Source organism: Pan paniscus, chromosome 1, assembly GCF_029289425.2.
Source record: "Pan paniscus chromosome 1, NHGRI_mPanPan1-v2.0_pri, whole genome shotgun sequence".
In the NCBI taxonomy this organism is placed as follows: domain Eukaryota; kingdom Metazoa; phylum Chordata; class Mammalia; order Primates; family Hominidae; genus Pan; species Pan paniscus.
The window spans coordinates 181,309,023-181,328,437 of NC_073249.2; the positions used below are offsets into that span (position 1 = coordinate 181,309,023).

General features: G+C 47.6%; 2 protein-coding genes across 9 annotated transcripts in view; both read left to right on the forward strand.

Moving 5' to 3' along the window:
* Positions 1-13: 13 nt before the first annotated feature.
* Positions 14-5,363, forward strand: CCDC163 (CCDC163 homolog). Of its 4 annotated transcripts, XR_003028498.4 has the most exons (6): positions 127-435; positions 524-622; positions 1,675-1,759; positions 2,432-2,499; positions 3,513-3,640; positions 3,892-4,026. XR_003028498.4 is itself a non-coding variant. In XM_014344800.4 (5 exons), exons 1-5 carry the CDS (start codon positions 358-360, stop codon positions 3,997-3,999), a joined length of 438 nt encoding a protein of 145 aa, XP_014200286.1. In that variant the 5' UTR covers positions 14-357; the 3' UTR covers positions 4,000-5,363. The 4 variants fall into 4 exon arrangements, 3 of the variants coding, with proteins under 3 accessions (XP_014200286.1, XP_024785233.1, XP_063464016.1); XM_014344800.4 differs by lacking the exon at positions 3,513-3,640 and having other exon boundaries at positions 14-435; positions 3,892-5,363; XM_024929465.4 differs by lacking the exon at positions 2,432-2,499 and having other exon boundaries at positions 3,892-5,363.
* A 2,634-nt stretch (positions 5,364-7,997) lies between these two features.
* Positions 7,998-19,415, forward strand: part of TESK2 (testis associated actin remodelling kinase 2) — a 147,679-nt gene continuing 136,261 nt past the window's right edge. The window contains exons 1-2 of one of the 5 annotated variants that reach the window (XM_055093841.2): positions 8,014-8,426; positions 10,671-10,701. The gene's annotated coding sequence lies outside the window, so the exon portion shown is untranslated. Of the gene's footprint in view, positions 8,427-10,670; positions 10,702-19,415 lie in introns of all 5 variants that reach the window. The other 4 variants (XM_014344810.5, XM_003812778.5, XM_034963725.3 and 1 more) reach the window with 4 other exon arrangements.

A 19,415-nucleotide genomic window follows, 5' to 3' on the forward strand; every position in this document is an offset into this window, starting at 1 on the left:
TTTTGAACCCGGCGGCGGCAGTTGTCACTGGCACAGGTTTAGCGTGGCGGCGCCAGTGTACTACTTCTGGGGAGGTCTCGACCAGGTTCTGGCACCTTCAATCCCCACCTGATATCTGCGTATCATCACGGTATCCCGCTTTTCCCCCAGTTCCCCAAGAGCGTCCTTCCTTTCCCTAGTCACAGGATCGCAGTTTTGGTCTGATAGCGCATCCACCTACCCCAGTGTTGCATCCCCACTTCCCTCTTTCCATCTAACGTGGTGGCCTTTCCTGGGGATACCTTGGGTATCCCCCGCTGGGAGAGCAAGCACAAGACACCAGGGAGCCAGACCCCTGCCGCTCCCCTGCCACAGGATATGAATACGAGCCTCAGCTGGTTGGAGCAGCTGGATGTGCTTCTCAACGCTACTGATGGAAATGTGGTCCGGAATAAGGTGAGGGGTTGGTGGAAGTCCCCAGTTTGCGTGGGGAGGCTAAGGGACTCTCAGAGTTCATTGGCCTGTGCATCTGTTTCTTTTGTAGCAGTGGCTGTATCCTCTTGGGGTCTCCACAGAGCTCATTGGCCTGTGCATCTGTTTCTTCTGTAGCAGTGGCTGTATCCTCCTGGGGTCTCCACCGCAGGTAAGTAATGTCTCTTTCTACTTCCAAGCCCTTTCTCTTTCTGTGCCTTCCTCCAGTGCCCGTATCATCCATTATTCCTTCCAAATTCCAACTCTGTCCTTTCCTGAACTCTGTTTCCCCACACAGACCCTGCACTTAACCCTTCGTTATTTCCTCAGCCGGGGACCTGGCTGGGACCTGGATTTCCTCTCATCACTTGCCTCTGCAGTTAGGAGTCCAAGCTCAACAGCCTTGGGCTTTAGAGACTCCCATAGTTCCACAAAGGCTGAGCTGCCCTGAGTCCTAGAGCCCATCCTCTCTCTGGGATGAGGTTGCTATTCTCTGATCCCAATTTCAATCTCAGGCTCAGGTGAGGCTTGGAATCCTTGGTGTGTATATGTGATGTTTGTGTGAGATGAGGATACTAGGGGTCGGGAAAAGCTGTTATACAGTAGTTCATGTGCTTTTTTCTATCTGGGGAGGTGACAGGCACTAAGGCAGGCAGTGCAGGGCCTGCTAGAAGAGCGAGAGCAGCAGAAGTACCAGATCAGTGTCCTGGAAGGTATCTGGCCAGTTATTTTCTTCATATACACAGCTTCATATGTATGCACACAATTTTGCCACACACCTGTTCTGTGTGCACATGTGTCTTGTTTTGCAAGTAGAGTATCTAGGGTCTTGTGAAACTCTTAGAGAGGATGATCCCTAACTTGTCCCACTACAGCATCACTAAGGTTGCTGCAGGGGGCCCCAAAGGGGAGTGCTTTTCTCCTGGAGCAACGCCTGGAAGAGCTGAGAAGGGAACTGCAGGGCCTTCAGAGCCAGGTGTGGGAGCAAGCCCAAGCCCCAGCCCAAGCCCAGATGCAAACAGGACCAGGAGAATGCAGTACTACCAATGGCCTTCCTCAGGAGCTGCAGACTGAGTAAGGGATAGGCAAGACCTTGCCTTCTTGAGGCCTTTGAACTTTTGGCATTTGTAGTGGGACAAGTTGGGGATCATCCTCTCTAAGAGTTTCACAAGACCCTAGATACTCTACTTGCCTTCTTACTCTGGATTTGTTGATTGACTTTAGAATAGCACTGCTGTCACTCCTACAGTGCTGTGGGAGGACTCAGAGATTATGCAGAAGGAATTGAAGTTGCTGCAGTACCAGTTGAGTAAGTAAAAGGTGGTTGGGGGCAAATATGCGTTTCCTTGTCCCCTTTTCTGGAAAGTCATCTTCTTTTATTTATTTTTATTTATTTTTATTTTTTTTGAGATGGAGTCTTGCTCTGTTGCCCAGCCTTGCTCTGTTGCCTGTTGCCAAGGCTGTGTTGCAATGGCGCAATCTTGGCTCACTGCAACCTCTGCCTCCCGAGTCCAAGCGATTCTCCTGCCTCAGCCTCCTGAGTAGCTGGGATTACAGGTGCCCGCCACCATGCCCGGCCACTTTTTTTCGTATTTTTAGTATTTTTAGTAGAAATGGGGTTTCACCATGTTGGCCGAGCTGGTCTCGAACTCCTGACCTCAGATGATCCGCCTGCCTTGGCCTCCCAAAGTGCTGGGATTACAGGTGTGAGCCACTGCGCCTGGCCTGGAAAGTCTTCTTGCTCTCCCATTAAGTGGCCATGGCTCCAACTGCCTGAGCTACTGAGAAGTGTGGCCAAGTATTTTGTTGCACTCTTTGTCTCTCATGGTGTGAGTTTAATCTCTTCAGTCAGCTTGGAAGCGTCCCAATGGCTGAGCCAGAATGTTTCTGTCTCAGTTTTTGGCAGCAGGCTGGTCACAGGCAGGGAGGGAGAAGGAAAGAAGTTGGGGAACAGCCCCCTTACATTCTCTCTCATCTGCAGGCCAGCACCAGGAGCTGCTGCTGAAACAGCTGGCTGAGGGACGACAGGCTCAGGTTGGCAGTTGGAAGGTAGGACTAGGTTCAGACTTGTCTCTGCATATTTCTCTATGGAGGACCTTTCCTTTCTCTGTCTATCCTGTTCTGCAGGGAGGCCAGGATACCCTCTCCTGCCCCTGTCTCCATTCCTCTCTTCCCTGTGCTGACTCTCTCTCTCTCCAGAGCTCTTCTTCCTAACCCTTCTGCTCCCGGCCATGAGAAACTATCCTTGCCGACATGAGGGTTCCAAGTGTGCTGAAGAGGACAGTCATGGGGAGGGAGAGAGGGAGAGGTTTGGTTCCACCTGAGCCCATGATCTGGCAGATGTTACAGCAGTTGCAAAGTGGCCAGGAAGGCAAGGGTCATACCCTGGAGGCTACCAGGACAGAGGACCAAGATGCCTGGAGGGAGCACAACCTCCTTAGGTCGGGGGTGTGGGTGCTGTGCCATTGGAGGGAAATTGTCTCACAGGTCGGGCACTGGGGACCAAAGTTCAGCTATCCTAGATTTGACTTGGGCTTTTGGGGTAGTATGAGTATCTGGGTTGTATCCCATAAGGGCATTCTTTACCTGATAGAGAGTCAGTGAGGTACCTTTGTATGTTTGGATGTTACAGAGGGAGGAGAGATCGGCAGGGCGCGGTGGCTCACGCCTATAATCCCAGCACTTTGGGAGGCCGAGGTGGGTGGATCACCTGAGGTCAGGAGTTCAAGACCAGCCTGGCTAACATGGTGAAACCCCATCTCTACAAAAATTAGCCGGGCATGATGGCGGGTGCCTGTAATCCCAGCTACTCGGGAGGCTGAGGTGGGAGAATCACTTGAACCCAGGAGGTGGAGGTTGCAGTAAACTGAGATCATGCCGTTGCACTCCAGCTTGGGTGACAGAGTGAGACTCCATCTCAAAAAAAAAAAAAAAAAAAAAAAAAAAAAAAAAGAGGGAGGAGACCAGAGTCCTAGCCTGAGGAAGGAGGACAGTTCTGTGTTGGAAGGGCCCCCTTGATACATCATTATCTTCTCTGTTTCTGGTTCTGTTCCCCTTTCCAGGATCTCCATTCATGTTTTCCAATCTAAGCTGCCTCTGCCCACTACCTTCACCATGTCTGTTTCTTCATCCAGCTCTTAATTCAGTCTTCTGGACAGTAACACTAGCTGAGAACTTTTATGGAAGCCAGGTGAGGATAAGGACAAGGATTCCCGTTTTGGGGGAGGCTAAATCTGAATGGTGCCTGAATGCCAGCTGCCTAATTATTTAACACTAGGTAGAATGGAGTCTCTGCCTTTCTGTGAACTCACTGACCTCTGTTGCTGTTTATCCTGTCAGTCCTGTATGCCCCTCTTTATTAGAAAGGCCTAGGGCCTAGTTCTATGCATATCACAATGCTTGCTGATGACTTGTTTTCTCTTCCCTTTTCTTTCCTCTTAGATCCCCAGAGGAGCACCCTTTCTAACCTGGAGCCCAGCATCTTTCAGCTCCATGCCCAGAGTCTTAAGCAAGAGGACCTATTCCTTTGGGGCCCCAAAATGCTCCTGAATGACCTGTAAGGACTCGTTAAGAATAGTAGGATGAAGGCTTCTTTGCCCACCCTCCCCTCCAAGGCCCTGTTTCTGGGCTGTCCGCCCCTACCTTCTTGAAGTAGCTATTATCTGTCTTATCTACTGAGGCTTTTCACTGCCTGCCCATCCTTGCCCCCCAACTGCAATACAATGGTTTAACCCTCCCTGATGTGTTTTCTGTGAGTCAGCACCCACATGGGATAGAATCAGCTGTACCTGTTCATCTTCCTGTTACTTGGAGTGCTTTCTGTGGCGTCTACCCCTGAAATCCAAGTTCATAGACATTTATAGCTGTATCTTTTTTTTTTTTTTTTGAGATGGAGTCGTGGTCTGTCACCCAAGCTGGAGTGCAGTGGTGCCATCTCAGCTCACTGCAACCTCTGCCTCCCAGGTTCAAGCAATTGTCCTGCCTCAGCCTCCCAAGTAGCTGGGATTACAGGTGTGCGCTAATTTTTGTATTTTTAGTAGAGAGGGGGTTTCACCATGTTGGCCAGTCTGGTCTTGAACTTCTGACCTCAAGTGATCTGCCCGCCTCGCCCTCCCAAAGTGCTGGGATTACAGTTGTGAGCCACCATGCCCAGCCTATAGCTGTACCTTCTGAGTGCAAGCTCAGTTGAACTTGGAAAGTAATGGGAGCTCCCATTCTGGTGAGTAGAATGAGGTAGGACACTGCTCTAGGGCAGTAGTGCTGGGGGATGCAAAGGAGGATGAGATATTCTGGTGGGACTTGGATCTGGACAGTAGGAGGCTACCTTTCCTTATCTCCAGCTTCTGCCTTTTTTTTTTTTTTTTTTTTTTTTTTGAGGCAAGGTCTTACTCAGTTGCCCAGGCTGGAGTGCAGTGGCATGATCTTGGCTCACTGCAGCCTCCGCTTCCTGTACTAAAGCAATCCTCCCACCTTAGCCCCCCAAGTAATAATATATGGGACTACAGGCACATGCTATCATGCCTGGCTAATTTTTAAATATTTTTTGTAGAGACAGGTTTTCACCATGTTGCCCAGGCTGGTCTTGAACTCCTGGGCTCAACTGATCCACCAACTTTGGCCTCCCAAAGTGTTCAGATTACAGATGTGAGCTGCTACCATGCCTAGCCCCAGCTTCTGCTGCTTGAGGCTCTCTTTGGCATCTCCACACATCATCCTTAGCAGCCCAGACTGCATTTCTGTAGCAGCCTCTTCCCTGGTCTCTTCTTTCAGTCTCTCTGCCTCTAATCCAGTGGCTTTAAGAATTTTTTGGCTGTGACTTCCAGTAAGAAATACAATTTACGTTGTGACCTAGTAAATATGTGTGTAGATTTATTAACTGAAATAAAAATGTTATGATTTATTTTTTATCCTTAGTGGGAGTGATACACTGATATTTTCTATTATATTTCATTAAAAAATGCCTTGTGACTAATGATCCTGATCCTTTTCACTACTTGGACAACACGGAACATGAACTGCATGGCTCCACTTTTTTTTTTCTTTTTTTTGAGATGGAGTTTCACTCTGTAACCCAGGCCAGAGTGCAGTGGCGAGATCACAGCTCACTGCAGCCTCAACTTCCTGGGCTTAAGCGATCCTCCCACCTCAGTCTACCATGTAGCTGGGACCACAGGCATGCGCCACCACACCCAGCTAATTTTTTGTACTTTTTGTAAAGACAGGGTTTCGCCATCTTGCCTAGGCTGGTCTCGAACTCCTGGGCTCAAGTGATCCTCCTGCCTCAGCTTCCCTAGTAGCTAGTACTACAGGCATGTGATGCCACACCCAGCTAATTATAAAAGGATTTTTGTTTGTAGAGACATGTCTCACTATGTTGCCCAGGCTGGTCTCAAACCCTTGGGCTCAAGAGATCCTCCTACCTCAGTCTCCCAAAGCCCTTGGGATTACAGGTCTGAGCCCACACACCCAACCTCAACAGAAATATTAAATAGCAATGTGGAAAATTGTTATTTGAGCTGTCACCAGGTGGCAGCACATGATTTGTTGCCAGAAGAATGGTACCAAAAAGCCTTTGGTCAGGGGGACTGGGCTGGGGTGATCTCTCTTCTCCCTTCAGAGATTCTGTGAGCTACCAATTAATCTTCCTAAAACACTGCCCTGTTTAGTTTATGGTCCTGCTCAAGAATAGCTCTCACAGCATAAAAAACAAAAGACAAATTTGAATATTGGCATTTAAGCCCAACCCACATGCAGCCTCTTCTCTCTCCAATATCTCCTACCACACTTCTTTCTTTCTTTTTATATTTTTTTGGGACAGGGTCCTGCTCTGTTGTCCAGGCTGGAGTGCAGTGGCACCATCCACAGCTCACTGTAGCCTTGACCTCTGGGCTCAGGTGATCTTCTGGCCTTAGCCTCCCAAGTAGCTAGGACCACAGGTACATGCCACCATTTTGGGCTCATTTTTTTTTTTTCCTGTACAGACAGGGTCTCGCTATGTTGCCCAGGCTGGTCTCAAACTCCTGGCTTCAAGTGATCCACCTTGGCCTCCCAAAGTGCTGGGATTACAGAAGTGAATCACTGTGTCTGGCCATATTTTTTTTTTTTTTTGAGATGGAGACTTGCTGTGTCTCCCAGGCTGGAGTGCAGTGGTGCGATCTTGGCTCACTGCAACTTCTGCTTCCCGGGCTCAAGCGATTCTCTTGCCTCAGCCTCCTGAGTAGCTGGGACTACAGGCACGCGCCAATACACCCAGCTAATTTTTCTATTTTTAGTAGAGACGAGGTTTCACCATGTTTGCCAGGATGGTCTCGATCTTCTGACTTCGTGATCCCCCTGCCTCGGCCTCCCAAAGTGGTGGGATTACAGGCGTGATCCACTGCTCCCGGCCCTGGCCATATTTCTTAAACTTTATGGCCACCAGGAATGCATACCACTTATACTCTTCCAGGAGGATGAAAGTCTTAAGATGTCTGAAAAGGGGTCTGTAACCCCTGGGAGTGCTAATACAGTAAGGCCCATACTGCTTGCTCTTGCCCTCCTCCTGTTCTAGTCTCTTCAGTCATGAGATTATGAGCTCCTGATGTCCAGGCACATGCAAAAAGTGAAGAAATATGTGCCTTGAACAGCTGGGCAGAATTCTTAGCTGGGAGCGGTGGCTCACGCTTGTAATCCCGGCACTTTCGTAGGCCAACGTGGGCCAATGACTTGAGTCCAGGAGTTACAGACCAGCCTGGGCAACATGGTAAACCCCGTCTCTACAAAATATACAAAAAATTAGTCAGGCGTGCTGGCGTGTGCCTGTAGTCCCAGCTATCCGCGGAGGCTGAGTTGGGAGGATCATCTTAATCCAGGAGTTTGAGGCTGCAAGTGAGCCATGATCGCTCCACTGCACTCCATCATCCTGGGCGACAGAGTGAGACCCTTCTAAAAAAAAGCAACCAACAAAAACAACAAAAAATCCCAACTTATTCCGCACCAGCTTTCTTTCAAAATCTGTTTTCAAGCTAGCTGAAGTGTTACCTCCTCTAAGCTTTCACTTAACGGAATCTCATAGTCATGATTAATTGCTTCCCTAGCATTTTGTTTAGCTCTACTGATTGCTCTTACTATTTCAAGTCGGTATTATTGATATATTTTTTCCTCCTCACTATACTGAAATCCTGCAGGACGCAGCATTCTTACCGCTTTTCCTTACTCAGCTATACCTTGACCAACCCGAAAGCCGCGCCAGTCTAGTCCATTTTCAATTGGCTTTATCAATTACCAATCATTTCTGTGTTTAACATTTTTATTGGTCCATCTTGTGTTTACTGCCCCGCCCTCTAAGAGGCTCCTGGACTTGGGTTTCCCCCAGGTGTATTCCCTCCTCCTCGGTTCCGCCTTTCCCACACACTGCTTCTTCTGTTTTTACCTCGACTTCCTTCCTATTGGTTCCCTTCGTCCTCCGGAGTTGGCGCCTACGGCTGTTGATTGGCTTTTCTGGACGCCCATTGTGCCCACCCTCATACCACGTGGCATTCCTAGCGCTAATTGGGCAATTCCACTACCTCGTTTATCAGGAGTTGACGGTTGACTGGCTACTCTGAGGGAGGGCTTGAGGGGGGGGCGTGGCCAGTCGAGACCCCGCCCCCAACCCCCCTGCTGGGCCGGGTAGGCGTTTCAGTCTTTCGCGGCCCGGGAGCTCAGCAGAGCTACCAGCTGCCCTGTTGGTTTCGCTGGTGGGATCGTCCTCCTGGCCCCGCCAAACAGGCGGGGGGAGCGGCCCCGACTGTGGGGCCATGGCAGTAGTCTCCTCGTTCTCCGCCGCCGCTAGCCTAGCTGAGTCGCCGGCTTCTGCGCTAGGGGCTCCCACCGCCTCCGCAGGCTAAGGAGCCGCTGCCACCAACGAGCTGTGAGGGTTACTATGCTCCCTCTTTGCCGCCGTCTCCTCCTCTTGCCCGCGCAGGCACCCCTCTGGCTGCTCAGTCCTGCCTCAGGTAACGTGAAAAGAGGACGGGGTCACAAACCCGGGCATCCTTCCTGGCCCGCGCGCGCTGCCCCTCCACCTCCTCTGCCCCGGAGCAGAGGCGCCTGCGTCCCTCCGCACCCGACGGGACCCCTCGGCTTCCCAGAGGTCCCCCTCTCAGCGGCGGCGGACGCTCCCTTCCTGGCCGCTTTCCTCTTTCCTTCTCACTTCCCTCAGGCTCCCCGCCACGTCTGCTCCCCCTTAGAACCTGGGAACCCATTAGAAGTTACCTCGCTCGCATTAGGGATCTTTCGTTTTCTCGGAAAACTCTTGTTTCAGAGACTTCCAGCTCCCCACTGAGCGCCTCCCTGCTCGCATACCCGCTCCTGCCTCAGAGATCTGGGTTCCTTCACTTGACTTCCCTCCGATACGCTCTTCCCTCGAAAACGTTCACCTCTACCCAGGAAAACAATTCCCTCCCCTCAGACCCTACTGCCTTCCCCCTCTTCTTTCCTCGCTTGTCATCATCTCCCTTCCTTTCCCCTCTCTGCTTTTTACTCTTCGCTGTGAAGAGTGGACTAAGCCAGTGTTCAGATTTCGCTACAAGCGAAATCCAGGTTTGTGTAATTTAAAAATCTTTAAATTGTATACCTCTGAGAAGAACTTACTGAGGAATTTGGACTTTATGCTGCATGCATGGGGAGCCGTTGAAGGTTTTGTAAGCAGGAGCTTGGTATGATTGCATTATCTCTGGTGAAAATATAGAGGAAGGATTGAAAGTGAAGACCGTGGAGGCGGAAAGGCCAGGTAGGCAGAAAACGAGTGTGCTCATCCAGGCGGGAGGGAATGGCCCGAAATTCCAAGAGGTTTCAAAATAAAGTTGAGAAGAATAGTAGAAAGTTTCTGACTTGGCTGATGGTGTGAATCGGTAGTGTTAATTGAAATAGGGAACATAGTCTCCGGTTATACCACCCTCAACGCTCCTGATCTCATCTGAAATAGGGAGCATAAAAAAGCAATTTTGAGAGAAGGTAATAAATTTGGTTTTGAACAAGTTAAGTTTCAGGGTTTGTTTGTTAGTTTTTGTTTTTTTTGACGGAGTCTCATTCTGTCACCCAGGCTGGAGTGCAGTGGCACGATCTCAGCTCACTGCCACCTCCTCCTCCCAGGTACAAGCGATTCTCCTGCCTCAGACTACCGAGTAGCTGGGATTACAGGCATGCGCCACCACGTCCGGCTAATTTTTGTACTTTTAGTAGAGACGGGGTTTCCCCACGTTGGCCAGGCTGGTTTCGAACGTCTGATCTCAGTCAATCCGCCCACCTTGGCCTCCCACAGTGCTGGGATTACAGGCGTGAGCCACTGCTCCCAGCCGAGTTTGAGGTGTTTTGAAATATCACTGTGGGTATCTGGAAATTTGGGTCTGAAAATTGGGAGAAAGCTTGGACCTGGATACATAAATTTGGAGGGTCAAGAGAATATATGGGGGATATTTGTATGCCTTAGTATGGAATGGTAATACTGAAAGATGAGAAGGGCTGTGGACCAGAAGGAGCATCATTGTTTGAAAGGTAATAGACACTGAAAAAGAGAGATTAAAGGAACGGGACAGGAACTAGAACATAACAGCATTATAATAGGAGCCAAAGAAAGGATTTCAAGAAGGGGGGGGGGGCGGTGACTATCAATGTCACATGCTTCCGAGGTCCAGCTGAATGAAAGTTAAGAAGCTTTTTTTTTTTTCCTTTGGTGTCAGGGTCTCACTCTGTCGCCCAGGCTGGAGTGCAGTGGTGCAGTCTCGGATCCTCCCACCTCAGCCTTCTGAGTAGCTGGGATCACAGGCAGGAGCCACCACACCCAGATAATTTTTTGTATTTTTTGTAGAGACGGGGTTTCTCTGTGTTGCCCAGGCTGGTCTCGAACTCCTGAGCTCAAAGCTATCTGCCTTCCCCGGCCTCCCAAAGAGCTGGGGTTACAGGGGTGAGCCATCATGCCTGGCCTGCCCTATATTTAGCAATCAGGAGGTCACTTGTTTCCTCTGAAATGCAGTTTTGGTAGGGTGGGGATGGCAATGAAGGTAGTAGTGAGATCATGATGGATTGAGGAATAAATGAGAAGAAATGAGTAAAATTATTCTCCAGAGTTTGGTTGTGAAGGAGAGCTGGTTCTAGTGAAACTCATCTTTATTGAGAATATACTATATGCCAGGTACATAAAGATGCTTTATAGATCACAACAGCCTTGTGGTTAACATGTCAGTATCCCTCTTTTACAGTTGAGAGTACTGTGGACAAGGATTTGAGCAGGTATGTCTAGTTCTGAAACCTGTGTTCTTTCCATTATGGCACATGTGTGTTTTTCTTTTCAGTACAGGTGAAACAGTTCTGTAAGTGAGGGGAAAGTTCATCTAGGAAATATGTCAGTCAGGCATTTTGCCCTTTGACACCAAAAGGATAGTAGTGAAAATGGATAATGATGTGGTAGAAGGGAAGGAAAGTGAGGGAGTTTAACAGATGGCCTTATTGATGTGATTACTTATCTGTGGAGAAGTCAGTTTGGAGACTGAAGACACTATGGCGAGTTTCTGACTTGAGTATTATGGCCATGGGAATCTTAAATGGAAAATGAAAGAGAATAAAGATTTAACAAAAAAAATTGTTGGCCAGGTGTGGTGGCTCACTTTGGATTTTTTAATCCCAGCACTTTGGGAGGCTGAAGTGGGAGGATTGCTTGAGCCCAGGAGTTTGCGACCAGCATGGGCGACATCATGAGACCTCGTCTCTACAGAAAATTAAAAAATTAGCTGGGTGTGGTGGTGCATGCCTGTTGTCCCAGCTACTGGAAAGGCTGAGGTGGGAGGATTGCTTGAACCGGGAGGCTGAGGTTGCAGGGAGTCAAGATTGTACCACTGCACTCCAGCCTGGGGGAAAGAAAAAAAAAAAAAAGCAAAAAAAACCTCAGGAGCTAAAAGATTGTTGACCACATTGAGGGTCCTACTAGTTAGAAATAATATATTTGTAATGGGGCCCAGGAGCATGGATTTTACACTTTCTTCAACAGCCTAAGAATAGTAGGACAAAAAAGATGGTTGGATTGATTCAAAATGGAAACTTGCAGGACAGAAAGATAAAATGGGAAGCAACTTTACACTGCTATTGATAGTGTAGGAGATATGTTTCATTCCAAGGGACCAAGCTGGGAGTTATAAGAAGCAAAATCTAGAGGGAGGCTGGTGTACTTAGAGAATAAAAAGACAATCGGAAATGTGGTTGAAGACCAGATTTTGTAAGAAATATATAATTGGACAGCCCAGAGTTCATTATTTCAAGGTAAAGACAAAAACTGGCTTAACTGTCTCAATGCTGTTGAAGGGGAATGGAGGTGTAGGTTATTGAAGTAGTGGGAGATGAGGGGGCTGTGTTGAATATGTCATCAATATGAATGTCACAGTTGTCCAGCATGATAGCAGGAGATTGAGCAGAGGAGATAGTAAGTCCTATAGGTGGGCCTGCTCACCAAGGAGGGACCCAGAGTTGGATTGGTGGTTCCTTGGCACTTGTTGAAAAGTAGTACCAAATGGTACAGATGTTTGTATATGAATTAATGGTGATATCCTCAGATACTTGATGCCCTGGATGTATGATGTGTTATTCTCTCTTACAGATATATGTTTGGGATAGACCCTCAAACACAAAAAATCCTCTGTAAGCTTGACATATGATGGGCTTTGATTCTGTTTAAAATATATGTGCTGGCTGGGTGCGGTTCCTCACACCTGTAATCCCAGCACTTTGGGAGGCCAAGGCGGGTGGATCACTTGAGGTCAGGAGTTCGAGACCAGCCTGACCAACATGGAGAAACCCTGTCTCTACTGAAAAAAAAAAATACAAAAATTAGCCGGGCGTGGTGGTGCATGCATGTAATCCCAGCTACTTGGAAGGCTGAGGCAAGAGAATCGCTTGAACCCGGGTGGTGGAGGTTGCGGTTAGCCGAGATCGGGTCACTGCACTCCAGCCTGGGCAACAAGAGCGAAAGTCCGTCTCAAAAAAAAAAAAATGTGTATATATATGTGTGTGTGTGTGTGTGTGTGTGTGTGTGTGTGTGTGTGTATGCTGGGAGGCTAGGGACTCTCCACCTCAGGATCCTCAGTAACATTTTTTTATGGTTTTAGTTAATTGTGTGTGTGTGCGTTTTTTTTTTTTAAATTAATTTTTTTTTATGGAGTCTTGCTCTGTCGCCCAGGCTGGAGTGCAGTGGCAAGATCTCGGCTCACTGCAAGCTCCGCTTCCCAGGTTCACACCATTCTCCTGCCCCTCAGCCTCCTGAGTAGCTGGGATTACAGGCAAGGGCCACTATGCAGGGCTAATTTTTGTATTTTTAGTAGAGATGGGGTTTCACCATGTTGGCCAGGCTGGTCTCAAAAGGTTTTAGTTAATTGTAAAAAGAAAATTACACATTTAAATATGCTCATCCCGGACTTATTTTGAGGAGAAAACTGACTTGCTTTTATGCTTTCTTGCCTGTACGAAAGTATTTATACATATATTCTTAGTGTCATACATTTCATTTTGTTTTGCAAAAATAATGTAGTGTTGGAATTTGAAACCTATGGTAAGGGCATTTATGGGAATTTCATCTCCTTCTGGTAGATGAAGCCCAATTATTACATTGTATTGTGTGGGTGATGGTGAATGTTTTGACCCAACAATGGCTATTATACTATTTACAAAGTCATCATATGGAGATGACTTCAGTGTAGTCTCACTAGTGTTATTTTCCCTGAACAATCACAGGCAGTGGCTGTTTCAGAGAAAAGCCTGGTTGTAATAAGTTTTATGTCTTCCATTCCTGAAAATTTCCAAAAGGCAGTGTGATAAAAGGAAAAGAACATTAGGAAAACCTTAGTTGTATTCAACTCTGTTGTTATTAACTATATGATGGTTAATATAAAGGCAAATTACTTATCTTTTGTGAGCTTTAGTTTTTTTTTTTTTTTAGAGACATTTAATCTTTGAATAGATAATACATTCAACTGGTTATTAAATGTAAACTTTTTTAATATATAAATTTAGGGCTGGGTGCGGTGGCTCATGCCTGTAATCCCAGCACTTTGGGAGGCTGAGGCAGGTGGATCACTTGAGGTCAGGAGTTCGAGACCAGCCTGGCCAAGATGGTGAAACCCCCCTCTCTACTAAAAATATGAAACATTAGCTGGGTGAGGTGGCCTGCGCCTGCTATCTCAGCTACTTGGGAGGCTGAGGCAGGAGAATCGCTTCTACCCAGGAAGTGGAGGTTGCAGTGAGCCGAGATCATGCCACTGTACTGCAGTTTAGGCGACAGAGTGAGACTCCGTCTCAAAAAAAAAAATAAAATAAAAAATAAATTTATATAGCAGTGAAAAGTCGGCCGGGCGCGGTGGCTCATGCCTGTAATCCCAGCACTTTGGGAGGCCGAGGCGGGCGGATCACGAGGTCCGGAGATCTAGACCATCCTGACTAACACGGTGAAACCCCGTCTCTACTAAAAATACAAAAAATTAGCAGGGCGTGGTGGCACATGTATGTAGTCCCAGCTACTCAGGAGGCGGAGGCAGGAGAAGGGCGTGAACCCGGGAGGTGGAGCTTCAGTGAGCCGAGATCGCGCCACTGCACTCCAGCATGGGCGACAGAGCGAGACTCCATCTCAAAACAAAACAAAACAAAACAAAACAAAACAAAAACAGTGAAAAATCTTACTCCCATCTCTGTTCTTTATTAACCTGGTTCCATGCCCTCTCCCAAACACTTTGAATAGTCTCTTTATATTCTTTTAGACTTTATTTTTTATTTTTAATTTAATTTGATTTAATTAATTAATTTATTTTGAGACGGAGTCTCGCTCTGTTGCCCAGGCTGGAGTGCAGTGGCGCGATCTCGGCTCACTGCAAGCTCCGCCTCCTGGGTTCACGCCATTCTCCTGCCTCGGCCTCCCGAGTAGCTGGGACTACAGGGGCCTGCCACCAGGCCCGGCTAATTTTTTGTATTTTTAGTAGAGACAGGGTTTCACTGTGTTAGCCAGGATGGTCTCGATCTCCTGACCTTGTGATCTGCCCGCCTCGGCCTCCCAAAGTGCTGGGATTACAGACTTGGGCCACCGCGCCCGGCCCTTTATTTTTTATTTTTGAGACAGAGTCTCACTCTGTCGCCCAGGCTGGTGTGCAGTGGCGCAGTCTCGGCTTTCTGCAACTTCCGCCTTCCGGGTTGAAGCGATTCTCCAGCCTCAGCCTCCTGAGTAGCTGAGTAGCCGTGCACCACCACGCCCGGCTAATTTTTTAATTTTTAGTAGACACGTGGTTTCACCGTGTTGGCCAGGCTAGACTTGAACTCCTGACCTCAAGTGATCTGCCCGCCTCAGCCTCCCAAAGTGCTGGGATTACAGGCATGAGCCACCGCGTTCGGCCTCTTTTAGACTTTCTTTAGGCGAATGCTTACAAATAAGAATATATGGCTGGGCGTGGTGGCTCACGCCTGTAACTCCAGCACTTTGGGCGGCAGAGGCCGGTGGATCACCTGAGGTCAGGAGTTTGAGACCAGCCTGGCCAACATGGTGAAACCCCGTCTCTACTAAAAATACAAAAATTAGCCAGGCATGGTGGCAGGTGCCTGTAATCTCAGTTACTCGGGAGGCCGAGGTAGGAGAATCACTTGAACCTGGAAGGCGCAGGTTGCAGTGAGCCGAGATCGCGCCACTGTACTCCAGCTTAGGCGACAAGAGGGAGACTCCATCTCAAAAAAAAAAAAAAAAGAAGAAGAAGAATTAAAAATAAAATGATACAGTTGGCCCTTGAACAAAACAGGGGTTGGGAAGCCAACCCCTGTGCGGTAGAAAATCCAAGTATAATTTTTTTTTTTTTTTTAAGACAGAATCTCTTGCTGTTGCGCAGGTTGGAGTGCAGTAGCAGGATCATGGCTCGATGCAGACTCAACTTTGTAGACTCAAGTGATCCTCCCCTTTTAGCCTCCTGAATGAGTAGCTGGGACCACAGGTGCATGCCACCATGCCTGGCTAATTTTTTTTTTTTTTGTAGAGACAGGGCCTCCCTATGTTGCCTAGGCTGGTCTCAAACTCCTGGGCATCAACACTCCTCCCATTTCAGCCTCTGGAAGTGCTGGAATTACTGGCATGAGCCACTGTGCCTTGGCCCCAAATATAATTTTTGACCCCCCCTCCGCCGTCCCCTCGCGGCAAAACTTAACTACTGCTGTTGGTGATGGTGTTGCATAACCTGGCTTCATTAATTTCCTTTTTTTTTTTTGCTTTTTTCTGAGACGGAGTTTCGTTCTTGTTGCTCAGGCTGTAGTGCAATGGCACAGCTCACTGCAACCTCTGCCTACCGGGTTCAAGCAGTTCTCCCTCTTCAGCCTCCCAAGTAGCTGGGTTTACAGGTGTGCGCCACCATGCCCAACTAATTTTTTTGTATTTTTAGTAGAGACAGGGTTTCACCATGTTGGCCAGGCTGGTCTTGAACTCTTGACCTCAGGCCATCCACCTGCCTCGGCCTCCCAAAGTGCTGGGATTACAGGTGTGAGCCACCATGCCCGGCTCCTCTTTTTTGTTGTTGTTGTTGTTGTTGTTGTTTTGAGACGAAGTCTCTCTCTATTATCCAGGCTGGAGTGCAGTGGCGTGATCTCAGCTCATTGCAAGCTCCACCTCCTGGGTTCACGCCATTCTCCTGCCTCAGCCTCCTGAGTAGCTGGGATTACAGATACCCGCTACCATGCCTGGCTAATTTTTTTTGTATTTTTAGTAGAGATGGGGTTTCGCCGTGTTAGCCAGGATGGTCTTGATCTCCTGACCTTGTGATCTGCCCGCCTCAGCCTCCCAAAGTGCTGAGATTACAGGCGTCAGCTACCGCGCCTGGACATTTTTTTTTTTTGAATTGGAGTTTTGTTCTTGTCGCCCAGACTGGAGTGCAATGGCGCCATCTCAGCTCACTGCAACCTCCACCTCCTGGATTCAAGCAATTCTCCTGCCTCAGCCTCCCGAGTAGCTGGGATTACAGGGGCCTGCCACCACGCCTAGCTAATTTTTGTATATTTAGTAGACACAGGGTTTCACCATGTTAGCCAGGCTGGTTTCAAATTCCTGACCTCAGGTGATCCACCCCCCTTGGCCTCCCAGAGTGCCTGGATTACAGGTGTGAGCAACCACGCCTGGCCCCAGGTATAATTTTTGACTTCCCGCAAAACTTAACTGCTGTTGCTGTTGGCATTGCATAGCCTGGCTTCATGAATTTACTTTTTTTTTTTTTTTTTTAAATGGCTGACCACTACTGCTGCAGATCTCAATCTGTGGTACATATCAAGCAATTCAAATTTTTATTTATTTATTTTTTTGAGACAGGGGCGGTTGCCGAGGCTGGAGTGCAGTGGTCTGATCATAGCTCACTATGGCCTCGACCTCCCAGGCTCAAGCCATCCTCCCATCTCAGTCTCCCGAGTAGCTGGGACTACAGGTGTGTGCCACCACTCCAGGATAAGTTTTTATTTTTTTGTAGAGGCATGGTCTCACTATGTTACCGTGGGTGGTCTCAAACTCCTGGGCTCAAGCGATCCTCCTGCCTCAGCCTCCCGAAGTCCTGAGATCACAAGTGTGAGCCACCATGCCTGGCCAACTTTTTCGTATAATGTCATGACCTTTCTGTTTCTTGAGAGCACTTCCAGCATTAGTGGCACTTGGTATGGATCTCATGGTGTTATTCAGGGTTTACAGTATTGCACTAAGCCTGATGAAAAATATGCACGAACCTTGAGCGATCACTTTTTACTGTGACACTTTTTACTGGAGGAAGGAACTGCTCACGTGGAGACGATTAGCATCACACAGCATTTTAGGGGCTACTCACAACACTTGCTCACTGAAACAGCAACAGGAGGTGGCTCCAGAATTATTACAGAAGTACAGTATATACTATAGTCAATTTTATGCAGTTGTGATTTAATACTGCACCTTTCCATTTGTTTACTGTTGACTATGAATGGCACCATGTATGGTTTGTATTTGTGTGCATAAGTTTTTATACATTTTAACTTTTTATAATAGATTTGTATATATCTTATAGTAAATAATAAAATAGACTAGTATCTACATATATTTTCTGCATTCATGGCATACCTAACTTTTTCTTAATTTTTTTGATGTTTCTAGGCTAGGTGTTTTGTTTCTGAGTTTTTTTCAAAATGTTACACATCTCCAAAAATTTAAAAAATATATTTGTTGAAAAAAATCTGTATGTAATACAGCTTTGCCTGTAGTTTCAGCTATTCCAGAGGCTGATGTGGGAGGATTACTCGAGGCCTGGAGTTTGAGGCCATAGTGTGCTATGATCACACTTGTGAATAACTACAGCACATGAGTGGACCTGTACAGTTCAAACCCGTGTTGTTCAAGGGTCAATTGTACAGTCCTGTTTTTCCCACTTTTCATGTACAGTTGCCCATGGCTCCCCACTGTTCTGCACTTCCCACCCCCAATCTTGCTTATTTTTTTTTTTGAGACGGAGTGTTGCTCTGTCGCCCAGGCTGGAGTGCAGTGGCGCAATCTTGGCTCACTGCAAACTCCACCTCCCGGGTTCACGCCATTCTCCTGCCTCAGCCTCCCGAGTAGCTGGGACTACAGGCGCCTGCCACCACGCCTGGCTAATTTTTTGTATTTTTAGTGGAGATGGGGTTTCACCGTATTAGCCAGGATGGTCTCGATCTCCTGACCTTGTGATCCGCCCGCCTCGGCCTCCCAAAGTGCTGGGATTACAGGCGTGAGCCACCAGGCCCGGCCGCTTATTTACTTTATATATCTTAGAGACCTTTCCAGATCAGTACATAGAGAGCTTCCTCATTCTTTTTTTTTGGTTATATATATTATTATTTTTTTGAGACAGAATCTCACTTCATCACCCAGGCTGGAGTGCAGTGGTGCGATCTCAGCTCACTGCAACCTCCATTTCCCGGGTTCAAGTGATTCTCCTGCCTCAGCCTCCTGAGTAGCTGGGATTACAGGCGTGCACCACCACACCTGGCTAATTTTTGTATTTTTAGTAAAGATGGGGTTTAACCATGTTAGCCAGGCTAGTCTCGAACTCCTGACCTCAGGTGATCCACCCACCTTGGCCTCCCAAAGTGCTGGGATTACAGGTGTGAGCCACTGTGGCCTATATATATATTATTTATTTATTCATTTATTATTATTATTATTTTCTTTTTAATCACCTGCATAGTATTCCATTGAATGGATGTATCATAATTTATTTAACTAATTCCTTATAATGGACATTTATGTTTCCAGTGTTTTGATATTATAAACAATGCTATAAAAAGGGCCTTTGAATGTGTCATTTTATATGTGTGCAAGGATATTTGTGGGATAAATTCACAGAAGTGAGATTTCTTTTTTTTTTTTTTTTGGAGACTGAGTTTTGCTCTGTTGCCCACGCTGGAGTGCAGTGGCGCAATCTTGGCTCACTGCAACCTCCACCTCCTAGGTTCAAGCAATTCTTCTGCCTCAGCCTCCTGAGTAGCTGGGACTACAGGTGTGTGCCACCACGCCCAGCTAATTTTTATATTTTAATAGAGATGGGGTTTCACCCTATTGGCCAGGCTGATCTCAAACTCCTGACCTTGTGATCCGCCCACCTCGGCCTCCCAAAGTGCTGGGATTACAGGCGTGAGCCACCATGCCCGGCCCTCAGTCTTTTCTTTTATAGCTTTTGGATATTGAGTAAAAAAGATAGAAGAGCCTGATTGGGCGTGGTGGCTCACGCCTATAATCCCAGCACTTTGGGAGGCTGAGGCGGGTGGATCACCTGAGGTCAGGAGTTCGAGACCAGCTGACCAACATGGTGAAATCACGTCTCTACTAAAAATACAAAAATTAGCCGGGTGTGGTGGCATGCGCCTGTAGTTCCAGCTACTCGGGAGGCTGAGACAGGAGAATGGCTTGAACCAGGGAGATGGAGGTTGCAGTGAGCCGAGATCTATCTTGCCAC

What these genes read in the sequence shown, in the direction of transcription:
- CCDC163 (XM_024929465.4), top strand. Translation starts at nt 358, where the DNA reads ATGAATACGAGCCTCAGCTGGTTGGAGCAGCTGGATGTGCTTCTCAAC. An exon ending in GAAATGTGGTCCGGAATAAG is followed by an intron (nt 436 to 523) that starts GTGAGGGGTTGG and finishes TTTCTTTTGTAG; the next exon opens with CAGTGGCTGTATCCTCTTGG. An exon ending in AGAACTTTTATGGAAGCCAG is followed by an intron (nt 3,641 to 3,891) that starts GTGAGGATAAGG and finishes CTTTCCTCTTAG; the next exon opens with ATCCCCAGAGGAGCACCCTT.